Source organism: Carex rostrata, chromosome 5 (assembly GCF_964058835.1).
Source record: "Carex rostrata chromosome 5, lpCarRost1.2, whole genome shotgun sequence".
In the NCBI taxonomy this organism is placed as follows: domain Eukaryota; kingdom Viridiplantae; phylum Streptophyta; class Magnoliopsida; order Poales; family Cyperaceae; genus Carex; species Carex rostrata.
This window is the reverse complement of record NC_135922.1, coordinates 8,983,971-8,999,254: the sequence shown is the minus strand read 5'-3', so window position 1 is coordinate 8,999,254 and position 15,284 is coordinate 8,983,971. Positions and strand designations below refer to the sequence as shown.

General features: G+C 32.3%; 1 protein-coding gene and 1 pseudogene across 4 annotated transcripts in view; one reads left to right on the top strand and one right to left on the bottom strand.

The window, feature by feature from the left end:
* Nucleotides 1-11,981, bottom strand: part of LOC144554161 (uncharacterized) — a 62,310-nt gene extending 50,329 nt beyond the window's left edge. The window contains exons 1-4 of one of the 3 annotated variants that reach the window (XM_078302428.1): nt 11,898-11,981; nt 10,324-10,863; nt 9,246-9,502; nt 7,695-8,719 (exon numbers count right to left, since the gene is read on the bottom strand). In XM_078302428.1, the coding sequence (XP_078158554.1) occupies nt 7,894-8,719; nt 9,246-9,502; nt 10,324-10,863 (1,623 nt within the window). In that variant the 5' untranslated portion in view covers nt 11,898-11,981 and the 3' untranslated portion in view covers nt 7,695-7,893. Of the gene's footprint in view, nt 1-7,694; nt 8,720-9,245; nt 9,503-10,323; nt 10,864-11,897 lie in introns of those variants that run through there. The other 2 variants (XM_078302429.1, XM_078302427.1) reach the window with 2 other exon arrangements.
* On the top strand, nt 3,553-5,189 carry LOC144554162 (uncharacterized protein At4g06744 pseudogene; annotated as a pseudogene). Its single transcript, XR_013511549.1, has one exon. The product of XR_013511549.1 is annotated as an uncharacterized protein At4g06744 pseudogene (transcript).
* Nucleotides 11,982-15,284: the final 3,303 nt, after the last annotated feature.

Sequence of the window (15,284 nt, the reverse complement as noted above, 5' to 3'; positions counted from 1 at the left end):
TGGAGACCAAATTTGACATTTTTTGGAAATTTATTACTATTTATTTTGAATTTTTTAAAATTGCTGTTTTTCAATGGTCCAAAATTGCCTGAAAACAATAATTTTGTACACATCTTACTAAATACTAAAAAAATTCTAAAAAATGTAAAATTTGGTCTCCAAGCACATTTTAATATGGAGATCATGTTGAATGGTTCAGATGATTTGTTTGGATTTTAAAATCGCAAAAATGATTTAAAAAAATATGGTGTCAAGATGTGTCACCATAAAATGGTGTAATTGGATCCCTCCTCATATATATATATATATATATATAGAGAGAGAGAGAGAGAGAGAGAGAAAAAAAATAGTAAAACAGTAAAACCGTTGGATTAAGTCACTTTGAAAATTGCTAATCCAACGGTGGCTTAACAAAACAGTAAAACCGTTGGATTAACGATTTTCAAAGTGGCTTAATAAATAGTAAAAAAATTCAGAAAAATGTAAAATTTGGTCTCCAAGCATATATTAATATGGAGAACAAGATGAATGGTTTAGATTGACTTTTTGGATTTTGAAATTTCAAATTTTGACCGTGTGTATTTCAGCCCATATGCTACCGAAAGTACATTAGCCTATCTTTCTCTCTAGAGAGAGAGAGAGTGACTAATATGCTTTCGGTAGCATATGGGCCGAAGTGGTACTGATCCAAATTTAAAATTTCAAAATCTAAAAAGTAAAATTTTTTTGGAAATTTTTTACTATTTTTTTATATTTATTGAAAATCACTGTTTTTTTATGGTCCAGATTTGTCTGAAAACAGTGATTTTCAATAAATCTAAAAAAAATGTAAAATTTGGTCTCCAAACACATATTAATATGGAGAACAAGATGAACGGTTTGGATCGGTCATTTGAACTTTGAATCTGGTGATTTATAGTCTAATGTACAAAAGAGTCTATACATTGCAATGCACCCATAGCCCATCTCTCTCTCTCTCTCTCTCTCTCTCTCTCTCTATATATATATATGAGAAGGGATCCAATTACACCATTTTATGGTGACACATCTTGACACCATATTTTTATAAATTATTTTTGCGATTTTAAAATTCAAGCAGATCATCCGAACCATTTAACATGATCTCCATATTAAAATGTGCTTGGAGACCAAATTTTATATTTTTTAGAATTTTTTTAGTATTTATTAAGATGTGTACAAAATTATTGGAAAATGATAAATACATCCTGAAAATGGGGGAATTTCACGTATACCCCTAAAAAAATTAAAAATGTCGCTCTTATAAGCGAAAATCGGATATGCATTATACTCTTTACCCTTTATAAAATATCCATTTTGCTATTGAAAACTGATCAAATATAAGATCAACATATTTCATAAACAAGCTACAAATTTTTTATGCTTTTAATAAAGAGTAAAATGAATATTTTATAAATTTAAAATAAAATTTTATATAAAAGACAATAAAATGGATAAATTTATGAGTTCTGAAAGTTTAGAGGACGTAATTTTGAAATTTATAGGGGAATTAAAATACGTTATTTTGAAGTTTTTGTGGGGTATACGTGAAATTCTCCCTTATTTAAGGTGCTCGATCTTCGAAATATTACTGTACAAAATCATTGGGATTGAGGAATTCGGAGCCGAAAAGCAACGTATGAATTTCAGACAATGCAAAAATGTAATATATAGCGATGTATTTTAACAAAGTGTGGAGTAAGAAAATCTGAATTAGAAAAGCTAAATAAGAAAAATAAGCACCGACAGTATTCAGTATACAAAGACGGCACCATTACACTTTACTTAAAAAAAAGGGCTTCCACATTATGTTAGAATAACTTTTAAGCCGGTCCAGATTGTATAAAACTAAGAGTGAGTCTATGGTACTATGCATATCACGGGTCGTTACCGTGCTACGGCTCTATATTCGAGTTTTCAAATCCTAACAGTCGATCCGAACCGTTCATCTTGTTCTCCATATTAATATGTGTTTGGAGACCAAATTTTACATTTTTTGAAATTTGTTTACTATTTTTTTAGATATTTAGAAAATCACTTGATCTGAAAATTCTGGACCATCCAAAAACAGTGATTTTCAATAAATCTAAAAAAATAGTAAAAAAATTTCAAAAAATGTAAAATTTGGTCTCCATACACATATTAATATGGACAACAAGATGAACGGTTCGGATCGACTGTTAAGATTTAAAAACTCAAATATAGAGCCGTAGCACGGTGCCAAATCGTAATATGCATACTACCATAGACTCACTCTAAAACTAATGAAAGATATGTACGTTACAAAGTATTCCTCTCAAAATATGTTAAAGCAAAGGAAAAAAAGAAAAGAAAGGAGTGTAAAGAGGAATTAGGTTGCTTTATCTTTCTGTAAGACGACGTATTGGTGCAACATGATTGTTAAAACAGGTCCACTAGAGATTCGAAACAATCTTCAAAATATATCATTTCAACAACAAAATCAAATATAATTGTTTGTATATCAAGAGAAGAGAATGAACATACCAATTGACTTGTTAATATGACACAAACTGAACATTTCGCAACTACTAATTTTTACTTTACTTCTTCTCTTTAATTTTTAGTAAGGAGAGATTTTACAAGTAGTTCAGTGTATATACCCGGATAAATTAATAAGACAGATATATATGATCGAAATAAAAAATAAAATCAATTTTATTTCACGACTCTGTTAAAACAATAAATTAACAACAGAGAAATAACAAATTCGACAGTAAAAAAATCTCAATTGAATTACTAATACTAAAATTGAGAAAATCGAAATCCATTCCAATCAAAATGAAAAAAATAATGAAAAATCACATAATTTTTTATCAAATTCTTCTTCATTAAGGAGAAGAAAAAAACTATCTTTATGTAATAAGAATATCTACACTAGAATAGGATTGCAATTTGCTCTAATATATATCTAATTAAATTGCCTAAGGGCTTACAAAAAAAAAAAACACTTTGGAACTGATTTCATGAGTAATGTGCTTACATGCAAAATTTATAAATTTTCGAGTTCATTTAATATAAAGTTAATTAGTATTAAAAAATATTAATTAATTATCAATAATGCCATCATATTTATTGATGTTGTTAATTATATATTATATTATACAATCTTTATATCAATCTATTGTTATAACTAATAAAAAATAACATTATTAAGTCACAATGTTATTACTCCACATATATATAGCCTGTGTATATATATATATATATATAGCATGTGCTTCCTGTGCTACATTATTTACAACATTATAAAAAAGTAAAAGCAGCATCATGCTTCGACCATTTTAATTAGCATATATATACTTTAACAAATATGTATATATACTTTAATTAGCATATCTATACTTTAACAAAAAGCAGCAACATATATACTTTAGCTTATATATATATTTTAAAAGCAGCAACTTTTTTTATTAAGGCTGTCTAACTAATTATCCACTACTTGAATTCCTCGCTGTTCCTGTGCATGCATGCATTGCCATTATAAAGCTCAAGGTCACCCTTCCTCACTACATGTACCCCCAAACTCATTTGCCTTATTAGGACAGAACTATCACCTTATCTTCAGCACCAAAATAAAATAAAAAAGAATAATGATGTCACCAAAGCTCCTTGCCATTACTCTCTTCATTTTCACTGTCATTGCCAAACTGAAAGCTCAATCCTATGGTTCGTCTCCACCGAGGCCAACCGACTTCCCAAACATCAAACAGTACCAAGCATACCTTGTCATCCAGGCCTTCAAGCGCACTATAACATCCGACCCCTTAAACATCACCGGCACATGGGTCGGTACTAAAATTTGCGACAATGATGACATCAACACGTATAGAGGATTTTTTTGCGACACCCCGCCAGGTACCAATGACCTCACAGTTGCTTCCATTGACTTCAACGGCTTTCACCTCGGTGCACCGACACTCGATGGTTTTATAAATAGATTCCCTGACCTTGCGCTTTTCCATGCCAATTCAAACAACTTCTTCGGCACAGTCCCCAACCTTTTAGGATTGCGGTATCTTTATGAGCTTGATTTTAGTAACAATAAGTTGCACGGCACATTTCCAATCAATGTAGTCCCGTTAAGTGGCCTTGCATTCCTCGACCTTCGTTTTAACTTCTTTGTAGGATCCGTTCCTCCTCCCATTTTTCTAATTGGTTATGAGGCGCTATTTCTCAACAATAACTTCTTCGACTCGAGCATTCCATCAAACCTCGGTAGTTCACCGGTTGAGTACCTCACATTTGCCAACAACCGCTTCACGGGCCCCATTCCGGTGTCAATATGCAACACATCAAGCACACTTCTTGAAGTACTCTTTTTAAATAATCAACTGTCAGGTTGTTTACCTTATGAGATTGGATACATGAGAGATATTGATGTGTTTGATGCCGGATCGAATAAGTTAACCGGCCCCATCCCATTATCTTTCGGTTGCCTAAGTAATGTTCAGCAGCTAAACCTTGCACAAAATTATTTATATGGAACTGTACCAGCGGTAGTATGCCAGTTGGCCAAAACAGGAAATCTGGTCAACTTATCGCTCTCCGACAACTACTTCACAGCAATTGACACCAATTGCCGGGATCTATTGCGCAACAATGTGCTTGATGTACGTAGGAATTGCATACCGGGATTGCCGAATCAAAGGCCATCCAATGAATGTGCTCGGTTCTCAACTCTTCCCAAGTTATGCCCATCGGTGTCATACATGCCATGCGAAGCACATCCGGGTCGACAAAACGTAACTTGTTACAATGATCGGTTTTCGCATTTTGACCATAACCCTCCAATGCCTTTCCTGACTCACTATGCAAAGGGGAAAGGAAATTGATAGAAAAATGCCAGTAGACCTGCTAAGATATTTGTAAGTTGTTTGTATCGATCAAGGCTTTTAGGGTCTGATATATCCAGACCTTTTATTTTATTATATGATGTAATGTAGCGTTTGAGTTTGCCACAATATTATATGTATTTCTCTAAGATTTGATATTTCTAAGCTGTTTGTATTCTGTATCAATCAAGACTTTTAGGGTCTGATATATCCAGACTTTTTATTTTATTATATGATGTAAAGTAGCGTTTGAGTTTGCCACAATATTATATGTATCTCTCTAAGATTTGATTTCATATAATTATTATGCATTTTTCAGTTTCCGTTTTTGCTTCAGTTGGCCTTTCTTTGGGAACCTGCCTTGAAATATAACTATCAGCTTCAATTTATGATTTATCTTACCGTTAACTTGAAAGATGTTGTGACAAAAAGTAACTTAACCAAATTATCTCCACTTTCTGGTTTTATACTTTCAATTATTGGGTACATAGTTCATTAGGCTTCATAAAATCCAATTGTCGCGCACTAATAGAACCAATAGTCCAATACATAACGTGGTGCACGCTAAAATAAATTGTCGCGCATTTCCCAAAATAACGTAGAAGACAAATTCAAGATAAAATAATTGATCATTGATGAATATTCCATCAATCATAACGTGGTGCATGCTAAAATAATCGACTCTGTGATCGGAATCCAAATCACCAATAGAAAACTTTGACGTGGCAAATAGAGGCTGATTCAGCTATAGCCTAGCTAGTTTGGTGTAATTAAAAATAAATTTAGCATGATTAAAAATTATTTTTGGATTCCGATTAAGAAAGTTATATTTATTTTTTAACAAAAATTGTTCTTGTAAAAAACTTGGTTGTTTTTAATATAATTATACAAATGCTTGTAGATAACCTATTTTGTAGTTTTTGTATGCTGTACCACTTTCCCTGCTATACCTTGTAAATATAATTCAAAACACTTATATCCAAACCCAAGCGCTGTTGCCCTCCGACGTCCTCTCCAGTCCGCCCCTCCCGCTCCTTCTAAGTCTCATTCCTTTCTCTTTCGGCTCCACTTTTTTGCATGGACAGAAGAATGAGGAAGGGGAGAGATTGGACCCGAGAGTTCTACCTCTATCTTGATCGGAATGCGACGGTGAACATATTTGGTTATCAAAGCACAACGGCAGTCGAAGAAGAGCAGATCCGTTCATGGAGAGAGATGGAGATTAATATATTAGAGTGATTAAGAGTGTATAAGTAGGAATAAAAGATCAAAGTATTTTTTAGGATTTTGTAAGAATATAAGAGTAGATCTAGGAATTAGAGTCATTTGACTCATTGTAAATATGTTTTCTTTAATGTAATTGTTAGTAGTCATTTAAAGCCACTAACATTCAAAAAAGAAGAAAAAACCAACGGGTGATTTCAAAACCCTAGTAGCAGCCGCCGTTCCTCCTACTCCTCTTCTTTCCGCTCTAGTCCGTTTCTCTCACTCCATTAGATCTCATCTCTGACATAGCTCCACCCCTCTCTCTCAGCTCTACTTTCTTGAGCAGAGAGAAGAATGAGAGAGAGGTGAGGGACCGGAGCTGAACGGAACCCAATGGAGCCGATAGTGCAATATATATCGTCAGAGCTCAGAATATTGAGTCTCTACATCATCTTGGTCGGAGTGTGGATGAGTAGATCCGAAAGTTGGAGCACGGCAGTGGTCAAAAGAGCGGATCCGATCATAGAGAGTGATGGGGTTTAAAGTAATAGAGTAAGAGTAAGACTACAGTGTTATGGGTTGCATAGAGGGCCTCTATGCAACGGCTTAATATTCGAGTTTTCAAAATTCTAACAGTCGATCCGAATCGTTCAACATGATCTCCATATGAATATGTACTTGCAAACCAAATTTTACATTTTTTATAATTTTTTTACTATTTTTTTAGATAGTTAGAAAATCACTTGATCTAAAAATTTCTGCACCATTCAGATATTTGATTTTCTACCTATCTAAAAAATAGTAAAAAAAAATTCTAAAAAATGTAAAATTTGGTTTGCAAGTACATATTCATATGGAGATCATGTTGAACGGTTCGGATCGACTGTTAGGATCTTGAAAACTCGAATATTGAGCCGCTACATAGAGACCCTCTTTATATGCAACCCATAGCACCGTAGCCTTACTCATAGAGTAATTATGAGTGTATATAAATGAAATTAGAATATTAGAGGTATTTAGAGTAATTTGTAGAATTTTATGAGAATAAAAGATTAGATTTTGTATTGGAGAGTCATTTTTGACTCACTATAAATTCATTTTTCTTATCAATGAAATTGTTAATTGGTACTTAAAACCATTAATTTAAAAAAAAAAACATTCAAGAAATAAGAAGTGGTAGTTGATGGTGGATAAAGAGAGAGTTGCTAAGTAAGAGTCGACACTTTCAATTTAATTTCATGATCCAGAGTACGTTAAGACAAGATCATTTTTTTTTCCATGAACATTTAGAATTTTAGATAGTCTTTTCTAATATAAAGAAAAAAAAGGATATTGTCATGACATTTTAATTCCTCGATACTGTTTACATGCTAAGAAAAAGGGATATTTGTCGTGACATTACATTAACAATGTTAGTTTTTAAAATTTTTGTTTAGATAATAAAAGATATTTAAAAAATTTAGCACCCTGGCGCAATTAATGGGATCATATCAAAGGGCCCACCTCAATTTCTCAAATAGACCAGCAAAATAAAATTATACATAAAACCAAACACACTACTTGAATATAAGATGCAAATTAATATGATTTTCAAAAACTCAAAGAGCAACCAAATATAATTGAAATAATTGATCATGTATATACAGGTACCACTTTAAATTCTGCAACTAAAATAATATCACAGAATGTTGACAAATAATACAAATGCACTTGCACCTTTTAATTTGTTAACACTACAAAAAACTAAAATAAATTAAATTTCTCCCCAGGATAAAAAACAAAACACCAACACAAAAAGAAAAATTGGAATTAATTATTAAAATTGATCTATCAGGTCCTCACTAATCAGTGTCTCAACTGACTTGTGGGTCTGTCTTGTTGGTCCATTTGTTGTGCCAAGAAAACCGAGAGCAAGTGATTCCAAAGCTTTAGTTGATGGTGGTCGATTTCTTGTACCATGCCTCCTACGGCTATTATTCGAACCAGTCCCCTCTTTTTCATTATTTTCATCACTAGTTGATGTTATATCAGGCAGGTAATCACTTTGGTCATCAATACAAGGAGGGGTACTTTGGTCATTTTCACATGTTTTGGTTTTGAACTTAGACAATCCTACCCTTCTTCTTTTACTCAAATGATTTGTTGCATCATTTACATAAACCCGGTTTTTAGACTTCAATTTTGCATCCTTTAAAGCATTTTTCTCATCTTTTTCTGGGTCCCACCTCTTAGGCACTGATGTGCCAATTTCTGATTTGTCGAGAGGTAAACTCCTTAAAGCTCTAATCTTGCAAGGTACTCCTTCCATTTCAACTATACTAGTGTCTATAACAGTAAATTTCATGAGATTCAATTCTCCGTTTCGCAACTTTGGACGAAAGCAACTACTACTATTTTCTTTGTTATCTATATCATCATTTGCACCAATTTTTGGGACAGAGATCAAATTAGGATCAGAGGCAACTTTGGACAGTAAATCAGTAACCGAGTCAAAATAGTGAATTCCCTTTACCAGATCTTCTCTGGGGAAACTGTCAATGCCTGGAATGAGAAATATTGATGTATTATCTTTTGGCTGTACTGAGATCCAGCCTTTTACCAGTAGACGGGGCCACACTGCCTCCCGAAACAAATCATTTGACCTGAAAGATAAGAAAAAAAAACATGAAGATTGGCATTTGATTAAAAAAAATTGTTTAAGAATGACAACATGATATATAAACTAAGTAGAGTGAGACTACGGTACTATGCATAGCGCATATTTGTACGTACTATGGATCAATATCTTCATTTTCAAAGTCCAAACAATTGAACTGAACCGTTCAACATGATCTCCATATGAAAATGTTTTAGATTTAAGTAGAAAATTACTTGATCTAAAGATTCTATGCCATTCAAAAATAGTGATTTTCTACCAATCTAAAAAATAGTAAAAAAACTTACAAAAATGTAAAATTTGGTTTGTCAGATACCAAATAACCAAGAAAATAATTTCATATATTCTAGCATATATGCAAAATATATTCCAGACCCGACACACAGATTTCTTTAAATCAACAATGACCAACACATCTTTCCATCATGCCTCTAAATAGAAAATAGAAAACAAATGAAAACGAAAAAGGTAAATGTTGAGAGTTCATTTTGAAAATTTGAGCTGAAATTTACCTGGATTTTCCAAGCCTAAAACCACCCGTCAGAAACCTGACGACGTCCTCCAAGGAAAGAGATGACCATTCCTTCCCTACCGGCATTTCCAAATGGGTTTGGATTTGGTTTCTAGTTGGGTCAGATCTTACTTTTGTCAGGTCATGCTTTCCTTTACCAATGCTGATAGCTTGGACAAGTGTGTGGGCCCCAGCAAGCCCCTTCAGTGCAAAAATGAAATCTTCGAAAGAGGATCCCTCATTATATGACTTAAAGACCTGAAGACAAAATAAAAAACCCAAGTTAATAAAGAACAAGATTAAGAACATTTGTTTTATTTGATAAAATTGGGGTAATTTCCAACCGATTTCATTAAAAAATCATCTACTGTTTTGCAGAGAGAAAGTACTGGTACCAGTACCAGGGCTACTAACAAAAATTCAACGAAAAGATGCCTCCAATATGCAATTAGTAAAGAAAATTGAGAACCCATAAATTGAAACAGAATGTTGGTTTTAACAATGGATAACAGTACAAGTTCAGGTCAGGTAACAGTACTTCAAAAGTGCCATACAAAGGCTGTATTAAACCAACTTCAATAGGGTATCCTGTAGCACTATTAGTAGCATCATTAGCAGTGATGATGATAACTTGATAAGAATAATGATAATCGATAAGAAGACAAGTGAGGCTACAGTACTATGCATAGCGCATATCGGTCCCTAATATGGATCAATATCTCTAGTTTCAAACTCTAAATAGTCGATCTGAACCTTTCAACATGATTTCATATTAAAATGTACTTGTACATCGAATTTTATATTTTAATTTTTTTTTAATTTTTAGATAGGTAGATAATCACTTGATCTAAAGATTCTAGACCATTCAAAAGTAGTGATTTTGTACCTATCTCAGAAAAATAGTAAAAAATTTCTAAAAAAAATATAAAATTTAGTCTGCGATAACATTTTTATGTGGAGATCATATAGAATGGTTCAGATCGACTATTTGAACTTTAAAAACCAAAGATATTGATCCATAGTATAGGCCAATGTGTGCTATGCATAGCACCATAGCCTCACTCTAAGAAGAATAGTACCTCTTGTAATGCATCATGAGACTCCTTGTACATAGACTCTGTAAGGCGTAACAGAATCATGTCCTGCCGCCATCCTTGAAAAATGCGGGGCCCAAGCACACAATGTTTCAACCTATACTTTTTATACCGATCCGATTTGTAAAAATTCCCATAGTAGTACAACAGTACAGCCCCCATTGTCTTGCTATCTCCTCCTAAAAACCGACGCACTAGGTTCAGCCTCTTTCCAAATATGTACAATCCGAGAAGAAACGTCTCTTTCTCAAAATCATTCCAAGTAGAAGGTTTGTGGATGCCGGGCAGAGGGATGTGATGCTTTTCCTCACTGACATGTGGGGCCCAGATGATTGGGATGTTTGGTGATGTTTTGACTCGGGTCTGGTAAGTTGTTAAAGGATCGGGTATTTTTGCTTGATATTCATCTCCTATTCGAGTTCGAGGTACTGCACTTGGTTCGCCACTGATTCCTTTGTTAGAAGTAATATTTTGTGAAATAGGAATTTGATCAGTCTCTATCTCTTTTGCTGTCTCCAATTCCATCTAATAAATAAAAAGAAAAAGAAAATGAATGCTTGGTCAATTTTTAGGGGGAATTTCATATATGCCTCTCAAAAACTTTGAAATTACGTATTTCTCCCTCTAAAATTCATAATATCATATTTATTATTCTAAATTTCAAAAACTCAGAAATTTACCCAATTTATTGATTATTCTATTAAAACTCATTTTAATTTTTAAATTAGTCATATTACCTTTTATTCAAAAATAAAAAAATATATAGTTTTTTAACATGCTGGAGGTATCTAGGATTGATTTTTACTATTTCATATTATAGAGATTCTTTCTAAGACAGATGCAGTACGAGGTAGGGACAGCAACAGTATGGCGGATCAATACTGGGCCATACCAGTTCTGGTATAGGAACCTTTTTTAATTTGGTTAGTTTGATAAACTGGAAACCGATGAACTGCTTTTTTACTCTAATAGATTCACTCAGTTACAAATAAAATGTGAACCTAAGAAACTTATCCAAACAGAATTTGTAAAATGGAATTCACATTATTGCAAAATTCGCAAAAAGACCCATGTATTAGTAACAAATTCATTGAGAAAAAATCCTTTAGCACCTCCAGGTCTCATTTTTTTTTTTTATTTGTTCAGCTACCAGTATCAAAATTGTTTGGTACTGATCTCTCTTTTATAATGATTCATAAGACTACCAATTAATCTACAATACTAACTGTATGCTTCTCCTTTTTCCATTTTTTTTAACTATATGAAAACAAAAAGGGATGAATTGGGAAATATTCTTCAAATAAAGCTCAAACAATCAACCACAGCTCTCCAACATTACCACAATTCTATAACAGGAGTTGGGTACTTAAGATCCAACAGCTATGAAATAGAAATTTACATTTTATTTTTGTGGGGATAGAAATACACATGAAATCAGATTAAAGCACCCAACTTTAAATCCAATCCAATATATTTGATCCCTAAATTCGCGCTAATACATGACAGGATTATCTCAATGCACATGAGTAAAGAAAAAAAAACAGTGATGAATTGATTACCTCAAGTCATGCATCAGAAGAAGAGAGATTTCTGAAATGGAGATCAATTGAATGGGGTAAAATTCGAAGTAAAGAGAAAAAAAGTAGAAACTGCACCGAATTGGGTCGGGTTTCAATGTAAACCAAATCCGATATCTATTGGATCGGGTTTCAATGGCGTCATAGACTGATACACACATAAAATTGGGTCAATATTTTAACAGAGTAGTTTTGACTTCATGCAGCGCAATGACTAACCCAAGAGACCGTTCAGTGTGCTGCATGAAGTCAAAACTACTTGGTTAATATTCAGTGATGCTAAAGGTGATCTTCACCGTTGGATGAGGAAAATACGGCGGATTAAATTTCTTCGAAAGGTATGCATTAAAGGGAGATATTGCACTTTTTTTTTTTTCCAATTGAAGAACTTGATACAAATGGAAATGAGAATTACATGTACATTTTGTTTGTAATTTGTAAACGGGTTAAGATATTGACAGAGCAGTTTTTTATTCATGCAGCGCACATATAGTAGAGCTAAAATAGCGTTGCATATGACTTGTATATTGCATGAAGCAAAAATTACTCTGTCAATATTTTTACCCAATGTAAATTGACCAATTATTGAAAACGGCCAAAAGAAATTAATATTAATCGACATCGATCTACAATATGATTTTAACGTTCCATTAGGAAAAAAAAAAGTATAGTTGAAAGTTGAGAAGTGAATTTCAATCTGAGGTAGCAATGCATATAAATATGGTTGATTCAAGCTACTAAATATATTCTACATATTATATCACAATCTATTATATTAGATTTACAAACCAATTTTATAATTTTAGTAATTTTTTTTAATGTCACAATCTGAGGTATAAATTAAAATTGTTATGTAAAGTTGTTTGGTCAAGCAAATTTATTTTTAATTTTTCAAATGTAATTAAATCTCCAATTTATCTAAGTAAATTGCAATTAAGTTTTCAACCCTCCCCATGAGCTGGAAATTTAAAAGGCAAATTTATTTTTGAACGGTTGCTAGAAAGTAAGCTCAATAGCATTATATGATTGAAATTTTAAATTAAGGTCATATTAGTTTTTATTTATTAATTCTTTTTTGCTATGATTTTATGTACATATAACAAAAATAACAAGATTAATATTTTGGTTTTAATATTATGACCCAAATTGCAATTTCCAATATAGGATATGTGAATTTTGGATTTTTTTTTGTAAATTTAGAGGAATTTCCAAAATGGTCTCTCAAAGAATTATAGAAAAACCAACAAAATGAAGAAGAGTTAAGGATTCAGTTGTGGCCCAAACTAATATTTTAGAATTCCATGCTATTGTTTTTTTAATCAGGGACCGAAATTACATCACATTTTGTATTTTACATAGTATATACATATATACATATGTATATCCCAAGGGACCATTTTAATAAATAGTAATTTTTTTTAAAAAAAAATGTAAAATTTTGTCTCCAAGCAAATTTTAATATAAATTGAACATCTAATGGTCTGGATCTACTATATTGACTTTGAAAATTGGAAAACTGAATCATTTATTCCGAAAGCTAGAAACAAACGTTTTGACATTAGCATCCCCCTCTCTCTCTCTCTCTCTCTCTCTCTCTCTCTCTCTCTATCTATCTATATATATGAGTTGGCTACAATGCTACATGTAGCATAGAGAGCTTCTGTGCAACGGCTCAATATTTGAGTTTTCAAAATTCTAACAGTCGATCCGAACTGTTCAGCATGATCTTCATATGAATATGTACTTGCAAACCAAATTTTACATTTTTTAGAATTTTTTTACTATTTTTTTAGATAGGTAAAAAATCACTTGATCTGAATTGTACAGAATATTCAAATCAAGTGATTTTCTACCTATCTAAAAAAATAGTAAGAAAATAGGAGGGTTCAAATGCCTCAATTTTTTGTATCTTCATCATGTCTTCATTTTTAAAAACTTTAATAACTTAAAATTTAAAACTTAAAATTCAAAATAAAACCATTGGATATATATGAACTACATCATTTTATCTATGCACGTGTAAAAAATTATGACATTTCAACTTTGTTTTAGTTGTCATCTTGAGCTTGTAAAAATGTATATTAATGTGTATAATTTCTAGACGTTGATTTTTTAACTTATTGATTCACATAAAAATAAAATCAAAATGTGATAATTTTTTTATGGGCACATAGAGAAAATAACATAGATCACATATAACTGTTTTATTTTGACGTTTAAGTTTTTAAAAATGGTGGCATGATGGAGGCACAAAAAATGGAGGCATTTGAACCCTCCTTGTAAGAAAATTCTAAAAAAATGTAAAATTTGGTTTGCACGTACATATTCATATGGAGATCATGTTGAACGGTTTGGATCGACTGTTAGAATTTTGAAAACTCAAATATGGAGCCATTACATGGAGGCACTCTATGCTACGCGTAGCATATTAGCATTTTCATAGAGATGGGCTATGGTACATTGCAATGCATAGGCTTTTTTTGTGCATTGGACCATAAATCACCGGATTCAAATTCCAAATGACCGATCCAAACTGTTCATCTTGTTCTCCATATTAATATGTGCTTGGAGACCAAATTTTACATTTTTTGGATTTTTTTTTACTATTTATTAAGCCACTTTGAAAATCGCTGATCCAATGGTAACAGTAAAATCGAAAGGCACCATTGGATCAGCGATTTTCAAAGTAGCTTAATAAATATTAAAAAATTCCAAAAAATGTAAAATTTGGCCTCCAAGCACATATTAATATGGAGAACAAGATGAACAGTTTGGATCGGTTATTTGGACTTTGAATCCGGTGATTTATGGTCCAATGCACAAAAATGCCTATGCATTGCAATGTACCATAGCCCATCTCTCTCTTTCTCTCTCCCTCCTATATATATATATATATATATATATATATATATATATAGAGTACGGCTAATGCGCTTTCACTAGTACGTATATCAACAATATGCTTCCGGCCTCTAAAATATATCAAATCGGCTTCAAATGATAAATCTAAACCGTTCAAACCAATGCCCTTAACGAGAGCTTCATTTCCATACAAAAAAAATTTAGTTTCGAATTTATTTACCATCAAGTCAAGCGGTCAAAAAATGAAGGATTTTGTGTGCATTTTAATGCACTATTTTGGTCATTTTTTTGACCACTTGACTTGATAGTAAGTAAATTCAAAAATTATTATTTTTTATATGGAAATGAAGCTCTTGTTAAGGAGATTGGTTTGAACGGTTCGGATTTTTCATTTGAAGTTGATTTGATATATTTTAGAGACCGGAAGCATATTGGTGATATACTAGTGGAAGCGCGTTAGCTGTACTCTCTCTCTATATAAAATTAATTAATATAGTGGAGCCACAA